The sequence below is a fragment of the Astatotilapia calliptera genome, chromosome 3 (assembly GCF_964374335.1).
Source record: "Astatotilapia calliptera chromosome 3, fAstCal68.1, whole genome shotgun sequence".
Classification (NCBI taxonomy): domain Eukaryota; kingdom Metazoa; phylum Chordata; class Actinopteri; order Cichliformes; family Cichlidae; genus Astatotilapia; species Astatotilapia calliptera.
Genome location: NC_137424.1, coordinates 66,232,595 through 66,258,362, shown reverse-complemented (window position 1 = coordinate 66,258,362; position 25,768 = coordinate 66,232,595). Strand labels below are relative to the sequence as shown.

At 40.2% G+C, this 25,768-nt stretch overlaps 1 protein-coding gene across 1 annotated transcript; it reads left to right on the top strand.

Moving 5' to 3' along the window:
- Positions 1-709: 709 nt before the first annotated feature.
- LOC113019510 (Fc receptor-like protein 5) lies at positions 710-12,473 on the top strand. Its single transcript, XM_080298814.1, has 7 exons — positions 710-918; positions 1,526-1,561; positions 2,014-2,277; positions 2,357-2,602; positions 2,689-2,856; positions 10,757-10,837; positions 12,018-12,473. The coding sequence occupies exons 1-7, from the start codon at positions 888-890 to the stop codon at positions 12,059-12,061; spliced, it is 870 nt and encodes a 289-aa protein (XP_080154940.1). The 5' UTR covers positions 710-887; the 3' UTR covers positions 12,062-12,473.
- The last annotated feature ends 13,295 nt before the right edge of the window (positions 12,474-25,768 follow it).

Below are 25,768 nucleotides of genomic sequence, written 5' to 3'. Positions count from 1 at the left end.
TTGCAAAGCTTAGTTTACATGTGGATTATGTCTCGTGCTTTGCGACACTTTTTTGACGGTGTTTAGAGAACAAATATAAAGAAGCAGACAAAGTCACAACATCAGAACAATTTGAACTTTTGCCGTAGTTAAAGTGTTCTTTAAATCGGCATCACTGATTTGTGTCATTAAATTACCTCTTCATCATCAACAAGCAGAAACGCCTCTGTGTGAGGTCACTGTCTCTTTAAGACATCAACAATACTGGCCGCTTTTCACTCTCTCCAGTTGGCAAATATAACATTAGAAAACAATATCAAAATAATAGTAAAATACATCATCAGTACTAGTATTACTGTAGTTATTTTTAGGGGTGCTGTGATGAAATTTAGGGTCTACTATGCCTTAAGTTGGAATTCTGAGTATCTCTGCAATCACCAAAGGCTTGGGTGAAAAATGGTTGTGTTCAAAGAGTTCTACTTTGCTGACTGAAGAAGTGAATTAAAAATATTTGGAGTTAACACACTGACAAAGGTATGCACTAACTATTTTAGGCCTCCTGCTTGTATGGCCCTCTTTCCTTAACAACAGCTCCTTCCTCCAACTCACTTAGTGGGGGAGGGTGGGAGAGAGAGGGTCTCATACTAGCCCCAAACACACAACAGCTACCTGCTATAAAACATTATTTCTCAAGTTGACAGTTGAAAAACAGGGTTGTTGTTGTTTTTTACCATTTTAACAAAAGTACAACGCTTTAAAGCATAACATAGAAAGGTCACATGGAGTTTGATCATCTGTGCTATTTTAAATCAGCTGTCGTAATGGCAACAAGAAAACCACAAAGCAGTATATGTAGCCTTGCATGCAGAAGGAAGTTGATTTAACTGCTGTGTCTGAGCTCAGTCAAGATGAACCCAGCATCTCTTCAGCAGCTGCTCTGTAAGTTCAATCTTTCACTTCCAAATGCAGTTAACTGTTTTTATAGCATATCAGCTGAGTTATACAAGGGTGGTGACATATGTTGTGAGACAGAGTACTGTGCAAAAGTCTTGAGCCACAGTTTTAAGTGTTAAGCTATTTAACACTGACTTATGAATCACAGATGAACCAGTGTTGTTTGTACATAAAACCGAGAAATCAGGAAAGAACATATTTTAAAGTGTGTATTTTTAATTTGTATCTTGAGGAATGAAGGCTTAAAGTTGATATTATTGTAGGTGTGGCCTGTTTGATTGACAGGCGGATGTTGACACAGGGGGCTGTACCTTCTGTCTGCTGCCGTTCACCTCAGCTATCCCAGAAGTGGGAAACTGAACCTATTTTATTTGTCTGTTACTGACAATGATTAGCAGCTGTCTGTGTCTCTGTGACACATTCATGATATTTATGGATATAGTTTTAAAAACAAAAACAGACAAACGAACAGCTAGAAAAGGCCTAAGTAGAAGCTAAAAGTCCCCTAAAGGGGAGACGTGGTACCAGAAGGAGCTTTGCTGTAATGTGAACCAGCTGAAAACTCAGATTGACTGATATCATTTCTCTTTAGGTCTGAACTTACTGCTGTGCTGCACAACAAACCAAGGTCAGTGACCTCATCGTGATCATCCAAAACATCTGAAAGAGTCTTAAATAGACATTTTCTGCATCTTATTTTTAATGCTGTCTGCCACGTATAAACTTTCAATAAAGCTTGTCTCTAAAAACTGAGGCATTAAATCCAAAACCACCTTTTTTGGTGTTTTTAATAACGTTAATAATAACTGTGCATCTGAGAGCACTGAACCTGGACCAGCCAGGATCTGACTGCATGCTTGGCTACTGTCTTTACTATCAGTATCACATTTTAAATGTAAAGTGATTTAGGAATACTGAATACTGAAGACACGTGATGTTTACTGCATTATATGTTTATAGTGGAATACATGTTTTATTTTGGGTGGCTGTGTTACTGTTGTTGAAACAGTAAAAGATTATGAAACTCAGTTGGTCAGTCTCTTTTGAAAATTGATTCACATCATATCCTCTTCCTCACAGCTCGTCTGACTGTGAGTCCCAGCAGCTCTCAGTTCTTTAAAGGAGACTTTGTGTCTCTGAGCTGTGAGGAGGACGACAGCTCTGCTGGATGGACTCTGAGGAGAAACCCAAAGACACAAACGAAGACTCAGTGTGGAGATGGGTGGGGAAAACCAGCTGGTTCTTCCTGTAACATCAGCTACATCGACCCATTGGACAGTGGAGTTTACTGGTGTGAGTCCAGAGAGGGTCCCATCAGTAACATGGTTAACCTGACAGTCACTGGTAAGCTGAGTGTGTGGAGTTAGTGTTGATGAAGCTGTGTGTAAATGGATGAAATGCTGTAGTTTGTCTCTGTGTTGAGGTGGATCAGTGATCCTGCAGAGTCCTGTCCTCCCTGTGATGGAGGGAGATGACGTCACTCTGCTCTGTAAAACAAAGACCACTCCCTCCAACCTCCCAGCTGCTTTCTATAAAGATGGCTCCCTCATCAGGAAGCAGCCTACAGGTCACATGACCATCCAGCATGTTTCCAGGTCTGATGAAGGCCTCTACAAGTGTGACATCAGCGGTCATGGAGAGTCTAATTCCAGCTGGATCACTGTCACAGGTGACACACTCACCTGTCTGTGTTTCTGCAGCTTTCAACATTCACAATGTGACGACAACTTAATGACTGTGTTTGCTTTATTTTAGACAAACACACCACCACACCTCCACCTACATCCACCTCCAGCACTCTTCCTCCATCACTCTCTCCTGCTGTTCTCTTTGTTTTGTCATGTGTTGGATCAGTCTATGTTGTGGCTCTACTGGTGTTACTGGTTCTGCTGGTGAGACGATGTGTTTACAGGAAACGTGAAGGTGAGATTCAGACTGTGGGGGCGTGGAGGTGGGGGTGGGGGGTTGATGCATGAATGCTTCATGATCTAACAAAATACAATCCGTTAAATTCAGTTGTTACTTCAAACTATGGTGTGATGGTCTGTCCAACATTACATTGCATTGTGGAGCAGCCATCTGCCACTGTCAGTTGGGGGTGAAGGGAGTGAAACCAGAAAAAAGCCATTCTATGGAAGAGAGCGAGAGATTAATAATAATGAATTATTTAAATCAGAGAGGTGTATAAACGCATTCTAAGTAAAGGAGAAACACTCATGAAAATCCCCCAGCAGTCTACACCTATTGCAGCATAACTGAAGGAGGATTCAGGGTCACCTGATCAAGCCCAACTATATGCTTTCTCAAGAAGGAAAATTTAAAAATAGAGATGGCGTCTGGCTCCCAAATCCAAACTGGAAGCTGGTTCCATAGAAGAGGAGCCTGAAAACTGAAGACTCTGCCTCCCATTCTACTTTTAAATACTCTAGGAACAACAGTTCCAGTCTGAGAGCGATGAGCTCTATTGGAATGATGGTACTAAGAGGTCTTTAAGATAAGATGCAGAGCTTGCTATATCCATTATTTTCTTGCAAAGGCAGGCAAGCCCTTATTCACCAAGGGTTTCATGTGTTAAAGCTTTTATAAAGTCAGGCGTGTTGTGACTTTTAAACCACATCTGGGCCTTTGAACATTCCAGCAGTGCACAAAGGGGAAAATAAAGCAGCCTAGAAGAAGCTGAACAAGTTGTTAGAAAGACTGAACAGACAAAAGATCATTAACTGTCATTACCTGTAGCTCAAACTGACCTTCAGTTTACCTGTTGCTACAAACTGTCCCGTTTGTAGCAACCAAAAATAAAATAAATTCATAATTATAATAAAGGTCAATTAAATGGACCAATATGGCAAGGCCATGATGATCCACTTGGTAAAATAAATCCGCTTGGCATCTTTCTTGGCCTTAAAACAACAATTCTGATGGCTAAAGATCCAAACGGGACACAAAAAAAAAAGAAAAAAAAAAGAATTTGCACTGCTAGGTGTTCTGGTTTAGCTTATAGTAGGGTTCATGTAGTAAGAAGGTGTTTTCCTACAAGTGTCAGTTTGCATTAACAGATGAACTTTGTGCAGCTTTGTGGTTATTTACAGCCCCCTGTTCTCTGTGTTTCACAGCGTTACGGGAAATAAAGCTGTTCACAGTTGATGGTGTTTATAAATATCATTTATTATTTTCTTCATGATGCGAAATTACAAATAATAAAAGTTTGTGTTATAGACATAGTGTATTAAAACACTCTTATTAAGAAAAAATGTAAAGATGGCATGATGTTAAATAAACTTATTTAGTAACTTCCTACTCAGTTGAGCACTCAAAGTGCTTATTACTGCATAGCTCACTCACACATTTATAAAGCACTTTTAGTCAAAGTCAAAGTCAAAGCTTGCTATATCCAGTCTTTTCTTGCAAAGGCAGGCAAGCCCTTATTCACCAAGGGTTTCATGTGTTAAAACTTTTATAAAGTCGGGCGTGTTGTGACTTTTAAACCACATCTGGGCCTTTGAACATTCTAGCAGTGCACAAAGGGGAAAATAAAGCAGCCTAAACGAGGCTGAACAAGTTGTTAGAAAGACTGAACAGACAAAAGATCATTAACTGTCATTACCTGTAGCTCAAACTGACCTTCAATCATTTTAACCACTTTAAAGTTCTGTGTAAGACCACAGCACCTCTTCCCTCTTGTTGTTTCCAGTTAACTGTAGTCTGACGCTGATCGGAATTTGCACTGCTACAAACGGGACAGACATGACTGTCCCGTTTGTAGCAACCGAAAATAAAATAAATTCATAATTATAATAAAGGTCAATCAAATGGACCAATATGGCAAGGCCATGATGATCCACTTGGTAAAATAAATCCGCTTGGCATCTTTCTTGGCCTTAAGACAACAATTCTGATGGCTAAAGATCCAAACGGGACACAAAAAAAAAAAAGAAAAAGAATTTGCACTGCTAGGTGTTCTGGTTTAGCTTAAAGTAGGGTTCATGTAATAAGAAGGTGTTTTCCTACAAGTGTCAGTTTGCATTAACAGATGAACTTTGTGCAGCTTTGTGGTTATTTACAGCCCCCTGTTCTCTGTGTTTCACAGCGTTACGGGAAATAAAGCTGTTCACAGTTGATGGTGTTTATAAATATCATTTATTATTCTCTTCATGATGCGAAATTACAAATAATAAGTTTGTGTCATAGACATAGTGTATTAAAACACTCTTATTAAGAAAAAATGTAAAGATGGCAAGATGTTAAATAAACTTATTTAGTAACTTCCTACTCAGTTGAGCACTCAAAGTGCTTATTACTGCATAGCTCATTCACACATTTATAAAGCACTTTTAGTCAAAGTCAAAGTCAACCTCATTGTCATCTCTGCTATGTACAGTTCAGTACATAGAGAGACAAGACGACGAGGCTCCAGTTCCATACAGTGCAAAAGAGCAACAATAAATATAGGAAAAATAAGAATAAGAAGAATACCTCCTGTACATGGATGACATCAAGTTGTATGCCGAGAGTAAACGAGACATTGATTCACTGATCCAGATCCACTACCAGGCTATACAGCAATGACATTGGAATGTCGTTTGGACTGGAGAAGTGTAGTCGGATGGTAACAAAGAGAGGGAAGGTAGTCAGAACTGAGGGGATTGAACTACCAGAAGGCAACATTGCAGACATAGAGGACAGTTACAAGTACCTGGGGATCCCGCAGGCGAATGGGAACCATGAAGAGGCCGCTAGAAAAGCTGCAACCACCAAGTACCTGCAGAGGGTCAGGCAAGTCCTGAGGAGTCACCTGAATGGTAAGAACAAGATCCGGGCCATCAACACGTACGCCCTGCCCGTGATCAGGTACCCCGCTGGGGTAATAGGCTGGCCAAAGGAGGAGATAGAAGCCACTGACATAAAGACAAGAAAGCTCCTTACCATGCATGGAGGGTTTCATCCCAAGTCCAGCACCCTGAGGCTGTACGCTAAGCGGAGGGAAGGGGGCCGGGGACTGGTGAGTGTCAGCACCACAGTCCAGGATGAGACAACGAACATCCAAGAATACATTGGGAAGATGGCCCCAACTGACTGAGTGCTCAGTGAATACCTCAGGCAGCAGAAACCCAAGAAAGAGGAGGGAGACGAGGAACCATCATGGAAGGACAGGGCCCTGCACGGTATGTACCACCGGCAGATAGAGGAGGTGGCTGATATCCAGAAATCCTACCAGTGGCTGGACAAAGCTGGACTGAAAGACAGCACAGAGGCACTAATCATGGCAGCACAAGAACAAGCTCTGAGTATAAGATCCATAGAGGCTGGGGTCTATCACACCAGGCAAGACCCCAGGTGCAGGCTGTGTAAAGATGCCCCAGAGACAATCCAGCACATAACAGCAGGGTGCAAGATGCTAGCAGGCAAGGCATACATGGAACGCCATAACCAAGTGGCCGGCATAGTGTACAGGAACATCTGTGCCGAGTATAACCTGGAAGTCCCGAGGTCAAAATGGGAGATGCCCCCAAGGGTGGTGGAGAATGACCGAGCTAAGATCCTGTGGGACTTCCAAATACAGACGGACAAAATGGTGGTGGCTAACCAACCGGACATAGTGGTGGTAGACAAACAGAAGAAGACGGCCGTAGTGATCGATGTAGCGGTTCCGAATGACAGCAATATCAGGAAGAAGGAACACGAGAAGCTGAAGAAATACCAAGGACTGAGAGAAGAGCTCGAGAGGATGTGGAGGGTGAAGGTAACGGTGGTCCCCGTGGTAATCGGAGCACTAGGTGCGGTGACTCCCAAGCTAGGCGAGTGGCTCCAGCAGATCCCGGGAATAACATCGGAGATCTCTGTCCAGAAGAGCGCAGTCCTGGGAACAGCTAAGATACTGCGCAGGACCTTCAAGCTCCCAGGCCTCTGGTAGAGGACCCGAGCTTGAAGGATAAACCGCCCACACACACTTGAGACTGAGGTAAGGGGAGTGAGCATACACTTTGAGAAAGCTATCTGTCAGGAGGATCGGGCGCCAATGAAGAAGAAGAAAGTGTACTTTATTGGTCCCCGTGGGGAAAATCCCTCTCTGCATTTAACCCATTCACTCAGTGAAGCAGTGGGCAGCCACTGGGCGCCCGGGGAGCAGTGTGTAGGGACGGTACCTTGCTCAGGGGTACCTCAGGGTAGCTGTTCAGGGGAATCGAACCCCCGACCTTCCGATCATGGGGCCACCACATGCTGCGATAGCGTCTGCCAGATGGCAGGAGGGAAGAGTCCATGTGAGGGGTGTGAGGGGTCACACACGATGCAGGAGGCCTTACTGATGCAGCGTTTGTGAAAGATGTCCTGTAGCAGAGGGAGAGATGTTCCGATGATCTTGGCAGCTGCTTTGATGATCCGATGTAGCTGGCTGAGGTCACCGACTTTGCAGTTTCTAAACTACATGGAGATGCAGCTGGTCAGAACGCTCTCTATGATGCCCCTGTAGAATATGGTGAGGGTGGGAGGAGGGAGGTTCTCCCGCTTCAGGCATTTCAGGAAGTGGAGGCGCTGTTGGGCCTTTTTGGTGATGGAAGTGGTGTTAGTGGTCCAGGTGAGGTCGTCTGAGGTATGAACTCCCAGGAACTTGGTGCAGTTAACAGTTAACAATGGAACCGTGGATGCTGAGCGGTGTGTGGGTGGAGCGAGTCTTCCTGAAGTCAACAATCATCTCCTTGGTTTTGTCCAGATTTAGTGACATGTTGTTCTCACTGCACCAGAACGCCAGCTGCTGAACCTCATCTCTGTACGCTGACTCGTCGTTGCTGTTGATGAGTCCAACCACGGTTGCGTTGTCAGCGAACTTGAAGATGTGGTTAGAGCTGTGTAGGGCGGTGCAGTCGTGTGTCAGGAGGGTGAACAACAGAGGGCTGAGAACACAGCTCTGAGGAGCTCCTGTGCTCAGCCTGATGGTGCTGGAGAAGTTGTGGACTGATGGACTGAGGCCTCTCTGACAGGAAATCTAGTATCCAGTTGCAGAGAGAGGTGCTCAGTCCCAACTTGCTGAGTTTGTTAAACAGGTTTTGGGGGATAATGGTGTTGAATGCTGAGCTGAAGTCTATGAACAGCATTCTGACATAACTGTCTTTCTTGTCCAGGTGGGAGAGGGAGAGGTGAAGTGCAGTGGAAATAGCATCTTCGGTCGATCTGTTTGGCCGATATGCAAACTGCAGCGGGTCCAGTGAGCAGGGGAGGTTGATCTTCATGTGTTCCATGACAAGTCTCTCAAAGCACTTCATGATGATGGGGGTCAGTGCGATGGGACAGTAGTCATTCAGGCAGGATACTGAGGATTTCCTTGGCACTGGGATGATGGCGGTGGACTTGAAGCATGCTGGGACGATCATCAGGCTCAGTGATGAGTTGAAAATGTCTGTGAAGACATCACCCAGCTGATCAGCGCACTCTCTCAGCACACGACCTGGGATGTTTTCTGGTCCAGCAGCTTTTCGTGGGTTGACCTTGGTGAGAGATCTCCTCACGTCGGCTGCAGGCAAAGAGATGGTCTGGTCGGTGGTGGGGGGCGTGGCTTTCTTTGCTTGTGTGTTGTTCAGGGCATCATACCACGCGTAGAATTTGTTCAGCTCCTCAGGGAGTGTGACATCTCCAGTTACAGTTACATCTTCTGTGCACTTACTGATGTAACAGGTCACGGATTCAGTGAACTCGTCCAGGTCCAAGAAGTCATTTTGGGTGGCTGCCTCTTTAAACATGTTCCAGTCTGTGCACTCAAAACAGTCCTGAAGCGCTGAGAAAGCCCCACTTGGCCTATTTATGCCTAAGTGTATAACACTCTAACACAGACCTTCCCAAAGTGCACAGAGAGGCCTTTTTAAAAAAAAATTTATTAATAGCAATGTTGAATATTATTACACAGGAAAAAAACAACTGCATGTAAAATAATCACACCGTGATGCCTCTGCCTCTGTAAATGGAGGGACAGGAACTGCGTGTGTATATGTAAGCGTGTAAAACCTGAAGATAGAGACAAAATACTGTTTATCTGCTATTCTGCAATTCCTCTCATGTAAACAATTACGTGGCGCACAGCTGACGTGAATAAAGGCACATACCTGTGACATTGCATGACAAACTCTGTATTCCTCGTGCACACGTAAACGCAAAAAAGGAGTTTTAAAAAATCGCAGTTTTCGGTGATTCGAAACGCCGTTTACGTGTGGATGAAACAGCTGCGTTTTCAAAAATACCCGTGTAGGTGTGGACGCAGCGTAAAAGAGTTAGTAGTTTATTTTCTTACTACCTGCAGATTACTTATATTTGCTTAATTGTTTACTAAATGTTTGAGGTGTGAAATAAACCGCAATTGAGCAAAATATGGGTGTGTGTGGTTGGAGGATGTGTTAGTGCGTGCGTGTGTGTGTGTGTGTGTGTGTGGGGGGGGGGGGGGGGGGGGGGGAGCGAACCTTTTTCTGTAAAACAAAGGGGGGCCCAGCGAAGAAAGCTTGGGAACCACTGCTCTAACAGATGCATTGGGAGAGACTCAGGATTCAGTATCTTGCCCCAGAATACTGCAGCACATGGAGTGGGGGAGTCATGGATTGATCCACACACTTCCTGACTCATAGATGAACCACTACCACCTGAGCCACAGTCACAAATAGGGCTCCTTGAATTACTTGAACCCTGATGGGCCTGACACAGGTGAAGATCCAAGTCCAGGCATTTGATGTAGGTTATGAAAAGTAATCTAAACTAAAGTAAAGAGCTAAAAACATTTGAAAATACCATCACGGATCAGCCTTTTTCAGGGTGTAGAGACAAAGATATTGACAGAGCAGTCATAGCTCGACTATAACTGCATTGTCACATGGTACAGCAGAGAGGCTGTCTTGATCAAAACTTCCTAAAGAAAAAAAATGAGACATTCTTGAGAGAAACACTTTTAGAGATTTTTACTGAATCCCTGCTAATCAGAGACAAACTTGTCAAAGTCACCTTTCTGCTCTCAAACCTAGAACTTGGCTTTGGTGGCCTACAGACTGTGGTAACTGCAGTTATTTTGAGAACATGAAAGCTGACACTTTAAATATGTTTGGCAATAAAATAGATCATATCACCAGTGTCATAAACTGCAACATGACTGGAAGTCACTGCAGCTACAGTAACTGGGATGCTGCTCTGCCTGTTGTAGTAAAGAGGGAGTTGATGATTTACAGCTTGATCTGGTCATTCAGAAACGGCTCAGAGTAGAGACGTTAATCCTCCACATTGGAAAGGATTCATTTAAGGTGACTCATAATCTGACCAGGATGTCTCCTGGGCACCTCCTACAGTAGGCGAGAGGTTTGGGACTGGAGGCAGATCCAGGACACAGTGGAGGTTTTATATCTCTGGACTGGCTTGTTGTGTATTTATTTCAATTGCTTTACTAACAGTGTTGTTTATTGTTATTATGTTGATTATAAAGTTGATTTAAATGTCCTCTGTTGACACAATCTTCTGTTACAAAAGTGCTTTTAACAGACCATAACAGCATGCACATAGTGTTGCACATGGTGAGTGAAGCTGCTCTGTTGTATCTTTGTATCTCTGCACTGGGATGGAAGAGTAATCCAATATGTGTTGGTATATTTTTGATGTATTTTACCAAATCATTTCTTTTTTTCAAACCTAGCATAGGTGCCTGGACTTGAATGTTTTATGTCATTTTATGTATAATCATTGTTAGATTTCTCTTATTGCCCTTATTGCAACTCCTGTTATTTCCTTCTAATATAACACTGTTCTTGCTAAATTTGCAGCTTTTGTACCTGCAGTAATCTAAATGTTCTTCATTGAACAGGAAGTGATCCAGATGCAGTCTACTCAACAGTGAGAATATATGAAGATGTCAGTGAAGGACAAATAGCCAACAGACCAAGAGGTACGAGAGGTATAGCCAATGTAAAAATGGACCTATTCTACTTTTCTTATTCCCTGGGATATATATCCTTTTTCACTGTTGGATGTTCATATTAAGTGTGTTTAAAGCTTCAAATAAAGCAGTCAACGTAGGCACCAGGATGGACTGAGGATCCCAATGGACCAGTGTAATTTAAAGATAAAAATGTTGTGCTGAAATCATATTAGGTCCACTTCAAACAATTTGACATGACCTATTTATTTTAACAAAACATCTTTAAAATGAGTTATTCTGACAGGAGTCAGTTCCACATCTTAATGTTTGAATTTGTGCTGAATTTAGGAAAACCAACCAAATAAAAAAAACATATAACTTTGTAACAAATCTCATGGCTCACCAAAGTCTGGATGTCAATTTATTTTTTAAAGCAAAACAGAAAAAAAGCATTTCTATAAAAAAAAGCTGTTTATGCAAAAGAGGGCAGCTGTACAGTTTTCACAGTTTCTGATTTTGAATGCATTACATCTCCAATCTGTTAAGAAGTGCAGCTTCTACCACTCATTGGAGCACAGGTGCTACCCTTGAATTGTAATTTTTAAACTATGAAAATGGAAAATGGCCTGATGGGAAGCTTTTTTTTAAATGTTTCTCTCCTGTTTATGTCAGGGGGGCAGATAAGATGCCTGTGTTTCCTTTTGTTTTCATTTGATGTAAGTTAGATCATTATATGTGAGAATGTTTTCATTTGATGTAAGTTAGATCATTATATGTGAGAATGTTTTCATTTGCAGTTTCTGCCATGCTCACCCTGAAGTTGTGTTATGGACTGCAGATTCTTTGGAACATGGGAATCGTGTTAAGCTCAGGTTTCTCCAAAGCTGGGATGTATCCAGCAATATGCCCCTTTGGGGTCCAGGCTAGGGCTGTGTGGGCCAATGTGGGTGTCACACTACTGTAGGCTACCTACACTAATCAAAGAGGGGGGCCAACAATGAGGTCCACTGTGGGCCCGCAATGTACCCACAGTATGCCCACACTCTAGGTGTGGGCATACTGTGTCTAGGTTTTTCTACTTAGACTGATCTTCCTCGAGGACCTGAACCCAGATAAGTGGTAGAAAATGGATGGATTTGAGGTTTTGATTGAACTACAAAGATTGTAATCGTGTGTCCTGTTCTTTGGACTGTGTGTTTGTTTTCAGGCTTTAAACTAGTGCCAAACGTCATCTACTCTGGGCTGCAGTAGTCCACCAGTCCAACCACAGCTGCAATCCAGCTGCTGGTCTCCAACAGACCCCGCCAACACCTCAAACCAGAGGACATCAACATGTTCAAAAGTATATTTTATGTCTATACCTGTCTAATTACAATTACAGTGAACCTAACCAAAACCTACATATCACTTAAAGGCACAAACACACACACACACACACACACACACACACACACACACACACACACCTACACACACACACACACACACACACACACACACACACACACACACACACACACACACACACACACTTATTTAAGACTAATACAAACATGCAGTTAATCACTGTTATTTGTGTTTTTTTCATGTTTGTCAGATCCTGCTCTTCTTCCCACAGTAGAGGTGTAGAGATCATGTTCAGTAAAATATTTTTTCACTAGTTTTTCTCGTGTGGTTCTGTGTAGGTTTCACCAAAGGTTCAGATAAAAAAAAAATTGGAGTTGTTCCATTTTGGTTAACCGATACACTTGTGTCTTCAGAGCAAAAAATAAAGAATAAACCACAACCACAGACTAAGAACAGCATGGGCACTCTTGAGTGGCTGCAAACTGTGCAGAAAGCCTCAGTGCATGACATATGTGTTTGAGACTGAAAAGATCTCATCTTTATGTACAAAAATATTCCAAGTAAACCGACCAAAGAAAACATTTTGAGACTTTTTTTTTTCTTGATTTTCATGATTTGTATGATGGAAAAACTCTGGAGAGAAAGAAAAAACCCAACTCCAACAAGTTATTTTGAACTTTAGTGAATAATTAATGACATGAGTTGTGCTAAATTAAATGATGTATTCTCAGAGAAACTTAATTTTATGATTGGGTGATCATCATTTTACAGTAAACCTCATTTTTACAAAACATCATAGTATTTGTATCAATCTTTCTCATGGAAACTTTCTAGTGTCACACTTGATAGTTTAAGATGAAAACAAAGAGCTTTCAATTCAATTTAATTTATATAGCGCCAACTCACAACAACAGTTGCCTCAAGGTGCTTTATATTGTAAGATAGACCCTACAATAATACATACAGACAAAAACCCAACAATCAAATGATCCAATGAACAAACACTTTGGTAACAGTGGGAAGGAAAAACTCCCTTTTAACAGGAAGAAACCTCCAGCAGAACCAGGTTTAAGGAGGGGCGGGGCCATCTGCTGCGACCGGCTGGGATGAGAGAAGGAAGACAGGATAAAGACATGCTGTGGAAGAGAGACAGAGATTAATAACAGATATGATTCAGTGCAGAGAGGTCTATTAACATAAGTGTTCAGTCATAAACTGAAAACTCATGAATATGTATAATTGAGGCTGGGTATTTTCTGACTCCCATCTCCAGAAACAGCACAGAGTCCCTCCTAAAGCTCTGGCTCTGTAAAGCCAGAGTTGGACATGAGCCACATTTACATTTTGCTGCCATCTACTGGTGAAACTGGTAGCACAGTAGCTGCTTTATAAATGGCAACAGTTTAACCTCCTTAACATTTCCACTGCTGTCAGTATAAAATGTGGTGAATACCTGGTCCTCTTTAGAATCCCTGTTCTTCCATTTTTCCAATCACAGCCAGTTTTACTCACTAAATAATGAAGCTCAGGGAGAAAATGCAAACTCCACACAGAAAGGCCAGAAAGGTAGATTTAAAGTCAGGTCATACTTCCTGTGAGGCAACAGTGCTAAGCACCGCACCACCACGGTGACCTATGCAGATAACTGCATTCTTTACCTTAGCACCAAACATGTTAAAAGCAGCGTCAGGCTGTAAGCAGGTGAGTCTCACGGAAAATGCTGTGAACACTTGTTTACATGGTATATTTTTGTCTTTTATTCGCCCCTCTAAGGTAGAGGGGCAATCAATTAGCAGTCTAGCATCCACAGTTAAAGATATCACGTTTAGATTTTGTGTGATGTAGATATGGAAAATTTTAATTCTGCTCCAATCATATGGGTAAACATAATAAAATAGGTCATTTTAGTATGCAACAGTCATAGCTCACAGGTCAGACATCAGCATAATGTAATAACATCATAAAATTGGATGTTTCCGTTTCATTATTGCTCTTCAAAGGGAGTTGTGCTCTGAGTGCTCTTGTTATTATTTCACATGTACAGTTCAGATGCTTGGTGATTGGGTTTCATTATACCCCAAAAAGACAAAGTTAATACAAACATTTTAAATGAGAGAAACAAGCTGTTTTAAGAACTAAGTCGGCCCATAAAAGAGGGGAAATGAACAGAATTCTACTTAAAAATTCTTAACAAAATATCATAACTCAAAAAAATGACCGGCCCAAATGACAGGCAGCTCCACTTACACAGCCAAGCAGTGTTGTTTGGCTCACAAACACTGACCCCATTATGTGAACCTTTGAAAATCAACCGCAACAAAATAATTTTTTATCATTAGTCCTTTATTTATCCTGGTAAAAAATCATCATGGGAAAAAAAGTCATAAATGTGATAGAAAATCAGCATTTTTAACTGCTGTGCAGTTAAAAATGTTCTAAAATACACCAGAAGCACATAAACAGTACAGAGGTCAAGTTTAAGTTTTGGGTAGCACAACTGACACTGGTATCTGTCAGTGAAAGAGGTCACATCAGGTATCCAGATAGATGAATTCTCTCTTAGATGCTTCTGTGGGCATGGACCCTGTTTTGGAGAAAGTCCTAAGTGGACATCAGATGAACTGAACTGTACAGGCTTTCACTCTGGCTTGGGTCTAAGAAGGGTTTATGCTTCTATAGTAAATCTTTGCTGTAGGTATGTCACAGCTGTATACCCTTGAAATATAACTATACGTCCTACTGACGCAGTCCGCTGATATTGTTATTGCCAAGTTACCTTATTCTTTAGTTCAGTTCAAATATTGTTGCCTCTGAAAAATAAACCAATAGAAAAATTATACACAACTTTTGACTCTAGATTTCTTATGTGTTTTCAGGAAGACTTTATTATGATCCATGATGATGTCCCATATTTGTTTACATCTATAGCTCCTTCCATTAGTGTGTGGTTTTGTGTGCACCCCTGTTTGCTGTTTGTTGTTAGATGAGAGCAATAGTCTTTGTAAATCATGAACTGCAAACACTCGACCACATTTTTGGGATTGGTTCAAATGCAACAATCCAACATTCATATTGTTCTTGACCAAAACAAATTTTAAAACCATTTTATCTGGTGATACTCCCATATGTAAGAAAACTGCAAGGTCACCACACCAGTGCTGTGAAAGTTATCAGTCTGGAGAACCTTCTTTCCTTAGTTCTCGTTTGCTCCACATGTTATTGCTGTGATGTGATTTCAGAGTTCAACCTCACAACTAAAATGTGCAGTTTGCATTTTCTGCACTCACATGGACTCCAGTCCACCAGCACCACCTGTGGCAAACTGCCATAGCTTACAACCAGATTAACTTGTAACGCATCTGCACCTGGCTCTGTCATCACATTTTAATACCCATGTCATGCACAATACATTTGTAACTTTCATTCTTGTTTCTTACAAATTAACTATTAAATAGTGATTTATTCAGTTATCTCACATCATTTGGAACATGATGTTTTAGAGAGTAATATTTTGCTTGTGTTATCACTGCTTTTGTTTTTGCTTGGGAAATAAATTCAATTATTTAAATGCCTCTGAAATGATGAGGTGGTGTATTTTATGTTTTATTTGTGTAACTATAGTTACCTGGGCCACTGGAACACTTTGGGCAAATATAGATGATTAATCAGCACAGCTGGAGAGAATTGCTAGTTACACACTGGAAAGCTATGATTACAAGGCTTGATGCAGAGTTTTCTGTACGTTTTTGTTCTTGACAGGTTAAACCACAATAAATAGCGATAGCATACACATGTGGTGTGGATGTAGTTATCTGCCTCTTAAAACACTTTCCTGCAGTTTGACATCTAATGTGATCTTGTGAATTTCGTGAGTCCAGGCAACTAACCACTTTTACTAGATTGTATGATGTCATCTCAACAAGAAGAAAATAAGTTGCTGATTTTCATGCAGATGCTACATGATTTAATTATGTTCACCATAGAAACATTAAATTATTTAGTTCAAATTACAAGTTTGAATCTTGTACATGTAACAATCACCCAGTTTCATTTTTTTGAGTGTGTCTGTATGAACTCAGTTAATTTAACAAACACGGATACAGCAATCAGTGATTAGAGAACAACTAGAGACAAAGTAAATGAGTAGAGACTGTGATTGGACATAAGAACGACGTTTTGCAACTGTGGACTTGTTTGTTTGTTTGTTTGTTTTTTAATTTTGAGCTTGTGTGATCATAATGAAGGTCCTCACATAGTTTAGCTTGCAAGTGAGAAAACAGCTCTTCAAGTTTAAACTGAAGTGACAAACATGCTGAGTGTAATTCATCATGTTTTTGAAAGTAAAAGTTAATAAATGATTCAATGCTTCTCAGTGCTTCCTCATAACACTATAAACTCACTGAGATGTCTTTCAGGAGCACACAAAACACATGAAACATAGTTTCAGTCTTCGAGTTACAAAGCCTGATTTTAAACCATCATATATTTTCTTTTGAGTTTTTTTTTTTCCTTTTTTTCTTTTTTTTTCAAAATCAGGATTTGCAGCAGTGATTACTGAAGCTTTGTTTTAAACAGATATTTACCATTTACAGCCCAGTTTGATCTTAAGTGGGCTGAACCACCATGACTGTTGTGTAATAACCTGCATGGAAATTAAGCCCATGCTACCACGTAATCAGTAACATTCATTGTACACTAACCATTAACTAAGGTACCCAGCACACACACTTAAAAGTTAAGAACAAGTGTCCCAGCTTCCCATGTGCTTTGGAGTTTGTACATGCTTTGTCTCTAGGGGCCACTGTAGAATTGACGGAGAAGGCGTATAAGTTCATGCACTGCATCGGCCCCTCGAGTGAAAATACCAGGTAATAAAAAACTGCCTAGTGTCTGTGTACATATCTGTGTGTGACACAAGGAAACTTTATAGACAAGGTGTCTGTATTCTTAAATACTTACAGAGACCAGTTGCTGGATTTTTGCAAGACGACTGTTGTACTATTCATGTCTGATTCTAGCTGCTCGACTGTCCTGGGTCTTCTTCTTTTTGTTTGTTTGTTTCATGGTGCTCTAGATGTTGAAAGGTCTGGACTGCAAACTGCAGGCAGGTGAGTTCAGCATCCAGATGCTATGTTGACCTAAACTGACAGTATTGACAGTTACCAGATGTGTAAACTGTCAACTCCATAGATGCTAATACAGATTTAAAGGTTTTATTGATATAATTCCCACAAGAGGAGATAACTTACTGGATTTGGTGGACACAACCTGTAAAGGAGCACATAAGGCCTCTCACCTCCCCCACCTGGGTCTCTGATCACAGAACCGTCGTGCCGAGACTTGTAAACACACTCAGAGTGCGAGTCACCAGACTAACACAGAAGCAGATACATGTGTGGCCAGAGGGGGGCGCCTATGCTCTGAAGGACTGCTTCAGCACTACAAACTGGGACATCTTCAAACAATCAGCCACCTGCAATAACTACAGACACTGAGAAATACACTGAGGTTGTCACAGGATACATCGCAAAAAGCACTGATGATCTCAGGAGGAAATATTAGTCCAGTGTCCACGAGAAAATCTTTAGCTGAGTGGCAAATTAGGGTGGAGGTCCATCGATGGCTGGGACCTTCGATGGAGCAGTGTGTAGTCCACCAGCATCAATCAAATCCCCCAAATATTCCACAGATGGAACTAAAAACTTTACTTCTTTACAGACTCTCAACCATCCTGCTCTCTGCCTTTTCTCCCTTTTTGTCCTCCCCTCTCAGACTTTGTGGCGTCACCCAGGTTAAACGTTACAGTGAATACAGTTTTTTTTTTTATTGGTTTGGCGCAGTTTTCACAAGCAATTGGTACATTTTCAAAACTCTTAGTACTTATATCACAACAGATCATCAAAAGTGCACCTTTTTCAAACATTTCAGCATATTTTCAATTGTGTTAGTACAATACACATAATGACAAAATATACTTTTCACTAGACAAAATAAGTGTTTCATCTAAATAAATGTTTTGTTCATAATGACTGCCTTTCATAATGTTATCACTATAAAATTTTTGATTTGCATCTCTTATTATTCAGTTTAATACATTTGTCTGTCATTTAATTCAACTGATCTTAATGTTTAATCAATGAATCCTTCATTATGTCCATGGATTTTCAACTTGACTGATTGTTGTCTGGTCATTTGTAAGTTACACATTGCTGCAAGAGCTTTCAATCTAGAAATACTAATTGCTAATTGTTTCCCCTTGATGATCACAATTAGTTACCATATAAGTAGAACTGTGTTTGAGACTTTGCACTGTTCAAATATGGGGCAGGATAGACTTGTAGGGAGAGGAAACCTTCAGCGAAGAGGTGGTGGTGCTCCTCGACAGAGAGGTGGTCTTCAGAGAAATGTAGGCAGAAGACAACGCACCATCATCTCTAATGAAGTCCGGGCCATCATTGTTGACCATGTGGTTACAGTTTTTTTCTATTGGTTTGGCGCAGTTTTCACAAGCAATTGGTACATTTTCAAAACTCTTAGTACTTATACCACAACAGATCATCAAAAGTGCACCTTTTTCAAACATTTCAGCATATTTTCAATTGTGTTAGTACAATACACATAATGACAAAATATCATTTTCACTACACAAAATAAGTGTTTCATCTAAATAAATGTTTCATTCACAGTTACTGCCTTTCATAATGTTATCACTATAAAATTTTTGATTTGCATCTCTTATCATTCAGTTTAATACATTTGTCTGTCATTTAATTCAATTGATCTTAATGTTTAATCAATGAATCCTTCATTATGTCCATGGATTTTCAACTTGACTGATTGTTGTCTGGTCATTTGTAAGTTCCTTTTGAGAGGAACAATGTCCAGGTGAAACAACTGCGTTCAGAATATATTCAGGTACAACACTAAACTGGCATGCAATTACTGTAACAGAGGGTGATGGAGCCGGACGCTACTGTGAATCATCACAAGTATGATTGTGATGATACTTGTTAGGTCATTAATCTGGCAAAAACTAGACACAGAGGACGTAACCTTATTGGGCTACCATCCACGTCCCTGGACAATGTGGGGGGAACATCTCAATGTGTGCAGCTATATCTGAAGATGGTGTGGTAGGCTGTAGACCAGCTCTAGGGTCATACAACACTGAACACCTGATAGTTTTTTTTTTAAATGAACTGGGGCAGGCCTGTCAGGGAGAAGACATCGTCTATGTTGTTGTGTGGGACAATGTCATCTTCCACCATGCACAGCTGGTTCAGGAATGGTGTCAAACACACCATGTTCCCCTTTCCTCAACCCAATTGAGAAATTCTTCTCTACATGGAGGTGGAAGGTGTATGATCGCCATCCCCATGAGCATGTCTCCCTTCTTCAAGCCATGTGTGAAGCTTGTGGTGATATAACTGCTGAGCAATGTCAAGCCTGGATTCGTCATGCCAGGAGATTTTTCCCACGGTGCCTGAACAATGAAGACATCCACTGTGATGTTGATGAAAACTTATGGTCCAATGTTAATGACCGGCTTGATTAATTGTATAAAAGTGATAAATATAAAAATATATTTATATATATATATATATATATATATTTTATGTCTGAACATAAGTGTAATATTTGCTGTGTAAAGTTTTACAGTTCAGTTACACTCATTCATCACCGAGGACAATTTGAAACGCTTACCTTGTATTATTTGCTCCTGTATGAAATGATTGGTAAAAGTACTAAGTTGAAAAAAGATCTTACTGTTTTGTTTGGGTGAGTAAAGCAAATGTTCTCAGAATATATCACAATGATCATATGTTCTGCAACAATGGTTACTTGGAATGACAATATGTGCAAATACAATGAACTCATGACATCAGATTTGGAAGGATGACTAGTGGTGTTACAAATGTGATCGAATGTGAGTTTTGTACTGAGAGATTTGAAAATGCACACTTTAGTTGTGAAAATAGTACCAAACCAATTAAAAAAAACTGTAAAATTATAAATATTATTACAGGTGTGGCCTGTTTAATTGACAGGCAGATGTTGACACAAGGGGCTGTACCTGCTGTCTGCTACTGTTCACCTCAGCTATCCCAGAAGTGGGAAACTGAACCTATTTTATTTGTCTGTTACTGACACTGATTAGCAGCTGTCTGTGTCTCTGTGACACATTCATGATATTTATGGATATAGTTTTAAAAACAAAAACAAAAACAGACAAATGAACAGCTAGAAAAGGCCTAAGCAGAAGCTAAAAGTCCCCTAAAGGGGAGACGTGGTACCAGAAGGAGCTTTGCTGTAATGTGAACCAGCTGAAAACTCAGATTGACTGATATCATTTCTCTTTAGGTCTGAACTTACTGCTGTGCTGCACAACAAACCAAGGTCAGTGACCTCATCGTGATCATCCAAAACATCTCAAAGAGTCTTAAATAGAGATTTTCTGCATCTTATTTTTAATGCTGTCTGCCACGTATAAACTTTCAATAAAGCTTGTCTCTAAAAACTGAGGCATTAAATCCAAAACCACCTTTTTTGGTGTTTTTAATGACATTAATTATAACTGTGCATCTGAGAGCACTGAACCTGGACCAGCCAGGATCTGACTGCATGCTTGGCTACTGTCTTTACTATCAGTATCACATTTTAAATGTAAAGTGATTTAGGAATACTGAAGACACGTGATGTTTACTGCATTATATGTTTATAGTGCAATATATGTTTTATTTTGGGTGGCTGTGTTACTGTTGTTGAACCAGTAAAAGATTATGAAACTCAGTTGGTCGTTCTCTTTTGAAAATTGATTCACATCATATCCTCTTCCTGGCAGCTCGTCTGACTGTGAGTCCCAGCAGCTCTCAGGTCTTTAAAGGAGACTTTGTGTCTCTGAGCTGTGAGGAGGACGACAGCTCTGCTGGATGGACTCTGAGGAGAAACACGACAACAGACACCAGAGCAAAGTGTGGAGCTGGGTTTGGAAAACCAGCTGGTTCTTCCTGTAACATCAGTTATATTGACACACTGGACAGTGGAGTTTACTGGTGTGAGTCCAGAGAGGGTCCCATCAGTAACATGGTTAACCTGACAGTCACTGGTAAGCTGAGTGTGTGGAGTTAGTGTTGATGAAGCTGTGTGTAAATGGATGAAATGCTGTAGTTTGTCTCTGTGTTGAGGTGGATCAGTGATCCTGCAGAGTCCTGTCCTCCCTGTGATGGAGGGAGATGACGTCACTCTGCTCTGTAAAACAAAGACCACTCCCTCCAACCTCACAGCCATTTTCTTCAAAGATGGCGTCTTCACTGGGAAAGACTCTACAGGTCACATGACCATCCAGCATGTTTCCAGGTCTGATGAAGGCCTCTACAAGTGTGACATCAGCGGTCATGGAGAGTCTCCATCCAGCTGGATCACTGTCACAGGTGACACACTCACCTGTCTGTGTTTCTGCAGCTTTCAACATTCACAATGTGACGACAACTTAATGACTGTGTTTGCTTTTTTGTCAATGAAGATGTCACTATAGAGCATCACTTCTGAAGCAGAGCTCATCAGCTTCATATTGATAAAACCTTATTCCTGCTGTGAGGAGGATATACACCATGTGCTGCTTATGCATCACTGTAGTTCTGTGCAATAAGTAATGTACAAGGCAGTTAGTTTACTTCTAAACCAAACCTGCAGTTGTTTTCAGATCATATTGGAAAAGACAACACATTTTCTGAGCAACTATCGTACCCTTTGACTGCAGATTTATTTATTTCTCATTTTAGGAAGACACTCTTTGTTTGCTGTCTCAGTGTCTCACTCATGTCTGAATAATGAGCTTCAGATTAAAAGATTTTAAAGGGAGCCTGTTAGCAGGGCCACATAAAGACTACTTTTAAAACTTGAATGCTGTGCCATGCACATGAAAGATAACATGTGCAATATAAAACTGATTTCATTAAAGAACCACTTAATGAAAATGTTCTTTGTTGGTGGATCCAGGTTGGTAGAGAGAATTTGTAGAACAGTGTTGAAGCTACAAAGTATTAAAAGATGCATTAACACACTGTTTGACTCTAAAACTGAGGTTTAGTGATAACTCGAAACAATGTACAATGACACCAGAATTTACTATTCAATCAAATTTGTGTCTAGTTTATACTTTACCGCTACTCTTACACTAAATGGATGCTTTAAATCCCAGAAAAAAATATGTTGTTCCCAGATCAAAGAAGAAATACATCTCTGTTTGGATAATGGCCCAAAATATGTATTTTTTTAAAGGTCATTCATCATAACAGAATGAAATACATGTATCATCCATCATTAATCAAGACAACTGGTTTAATGATGAGAAAACTTGAAAGAACTTTACACTATTTTTTCAGATAGAGAAACTAATGTATTTGAAGATCAGACTCTGATGACTCATCATGGCAGAAAGGGATCCCAGTGGTGATAGGATTTAGGTGAAGAGTCCCATGAGTCTAAGGAGGTGGTGCCAGTGGTGTTGAAGATGAAGATTGGGGCTTGGATGGAGGTCTGGCTGATATCTCAGTGAGGCAGAGATGGGGAGGAGGTGGGTTGCACAAATCAGAATCTTACAGTATGAATGATGGAGAGCAGAAATTTAAACTACAAAAAGTGGAAGCTGATTAGTCCAAAGAAAGCAGGCAAGAAGATGATTGGACTAGAGTAATGGTGACAGTATTGAGATTGACGGCTACCACATGGTAGTGATGTAGAAAATGGAAAAGCAACCCAAACAAACAGGCAGATGAGTGATTCCAGATCTCTGCTATTGAACTCAAACATTAGCTTCATAACAATCAGAATGAAAATGAAATTGAATGAAAAATGAAAATTTCCTCCGCTCTGTGTTTCTGCACATCTCACAATGCTAAGATGTCCTAATGAAATTCATTAAAAACATAACATACGTTTTTAAACCAAGAAAGGACATCATCATATTTGTGCTTTAAGGGGACAGAATATAAATTCTCAACAATTCTCTAAACCACCACAAGATGGCGCTCCAACACAAGGAATGAAATCATTCCTGCTCAGGCAGGTCAGCAGTCACATGTACTACACATCTAATTAATTTCTGCGCAACAGAAACATGGTTTCACAACTGTTCCATTTTACACAGTCACACAATATAATGTTCGAAAACACATCAGACATTTAAGGAAACAAACAAACCCTGAACAAGATTAACAAATATCAAAATATGAGCCAATTTTAGTGATAATTACTAATTAGCAAGTTAACTAAAGTGTCAAAATAGAGATCCACTTAGTTCACAACAGCGCTCTGCTTTGGAGTCAGACAGTCTGTATGACTGAGCAAGGGCTGCTGGGTAATGAAGTCCCAATAACATAATCGGGACTTTTTATGCAACAAATCTGAGTGAGGCTTTTGCCTCGAATTCCAACTTCATACCAAACCAAATGTATAGAGAAAGTATAAACAGCGTATCGTCAGTGTAGAGGATGGAGATCAACCAGGATGGCTGTGAAACATCTGCTGACATCTTGTTGAATTTAATGGTGTAAATCCACAAAAAGCAGCAGGTCATGTGATCACATCATGTACATTAAAAAACATAGTGAAGCTCACATTAGAAATTATTATGAGTTGTGATTTGTTTCCCTGCTGAACCACTAAAGAGATTTTAGGGTTCCACATCTGCTGAATCCCAATTTAAACCTTGACTGTTCTAATTTTACTGTTTAGGTTTGGAGGTGAAGTCACCCTCTGCCCTCTGTAAGCAACAGTAAATACTTATTTTCTTTTACTGCATGTCTCCTACATAACAAACTAGCCCCATTTTTTAAAATTATAGTTCAAATTGTAATAGTATTTGTATTCTGTCGTAGTAATATTATTATATTAATATAGCACAGGTTCAGTTCTCTTTGTGCAAAATAGTAGAATCGTCCTTGAAGGAGCCATTTTTACTTTCTTACTTTGAGTACATTACAGAGCCTGTACTTTTTCACTTTGACTCAAGTAATAAACTAACTTTGCTAAACTGAAGATCTCTTCTCGGCACAGTAGCAACACACAGTACTATTTTCTATTAACACTGCTACATTTGTATACTGCTTCTTTGCTACACTACCTACATTCACATATTGTACAGGTGTGTAGTTTAAGCTGCTTAAATAGCAATACATTGTTTGTGAGACATGTATGCCACCCCAACATGATCACAGCTCCATCCTGGCCATTCTGTGGGAAATGTTCTTTTATTTTCATTGCAGTTTGGCTTCCCTTTTAGCTCAAGTTTGCTTAGTTATTCTAATATTTTGCATATATATTGGATTCAAAAGTTCAGAAAAAAGATACAACCACACACATTTTCATCTCATCACCCATGTTTGGTTGACAAATCTGACAAAACTGAAAGTGAAAATATTTTTATGATTTGTAAGGTCAAATAATGGTTTCAGTGGGTTTTATTTTTATTTTCTAAAGTCAAGTGTTTGTTTTTAAAGGTAAAAGAGAAAAAAAAGTGTAAATGAAGATGATAATAGGCTAAATTTGTGATTGTGTGCCTCTAAAAATTTGGTTAGTCTGTGAAAAAAAGCATTGGAAAAATAATAAAGTTGTTTTCTGCTACAAATGTTGCTGAAGCTTCGACCTCTTCTGAGCTATAACTCAGATATTTCTAGCCAGCTTTCGAGGTTGAAATTTTTTTATTCATTAATTCTTTTATGTCACGTGTCCCCAAGAAGCATTTAAGACAGATAAAAAATTAACAGATCAATATCATAAAACACTCACTCATTTAAAATAAAATTTACTATTAGATGACAAATATTTAAAGATTTAGTGGATAATAATCAGAAGCTGAGTCGTGTTAAGCCAGTTTTGAAGTGTGTATTTGCTCTTAGGTTGAGGTCTGGTGAGGGGCTGGGGTTGATGTACCTGTACTGGCCACCAGGCGGCACAGACATTAAAGTGGACACAGCCTGTTTACAGAAGTCACAGGTGAGCAGGTAAGAGGAAGGACAGCTAGAAGGAAGTGAGTTTTTCCACTGTCTCAGCTGTTGGTCACGTCATGTTTTCTACTCTCTAACTTTTGCCCCAAGACTTTTGTAGATGTTTTAAATCTAAATGAAAGTGTTTAAATTTGAAGCACAAGGACCAGTTAGACTCAAATATACCTGAGAAATATTAAATGTTTGTCTTATATTAATGAAATCACAAAGCTGCAGGTTTGTGCCTCCTGATGAAATATATTTCTAGAGAAAATCAAATAATAAATCAAACAGGACTTCAAATGTTATGACACAGCAGTCTGGAAAATTCCTGTCCCACCTTATCAGCACCTTTTGTCTGAATGAATTTACTGTTTTTAGTTTTCTTTTAAAACATTCACAGAGGAATGAACTGAAAATGTAGCTTAGTGATGGTATACTGTTGGTGTATGTCGAGGTTGTATTGAATCAGACTTCATGTTTGGGCTCAAAGACCTGTTAAACCTGCTTCCTGGGCTCTTTTCATTTAAGCACCCCCCACAAACAGCCACTGTTCTCAGCACTGCTGAAGCTGCCGGGCTCTAAAAGAGTCCCGTCCTCTATGTAGAGGGAAGTCATCACAACA

Bases quoted from the DNA above. Each gene is read 5' to 3' on its own strand.
- LOC113019510 (XM_080298814.1), top strand. From the start codon at position 888: ATGAACCCAGCATCTCTTCAGCAGCTGCTCT. The intron at 1,562-2,013 runs GTCAGTGACCTC...TCTTCCTCACAG, and splicing joins GTGCTGCACAACAAACCAAG to CTCGTCTGACTGTGAGTCCC. The intron at 2,857-10,756 runs GTGAGATTCAGA...TTCATTGAACAG, and splicing joins TGTTTACAGGAAACGTGAAG to GAAGTGATCCAGATGCAGTC.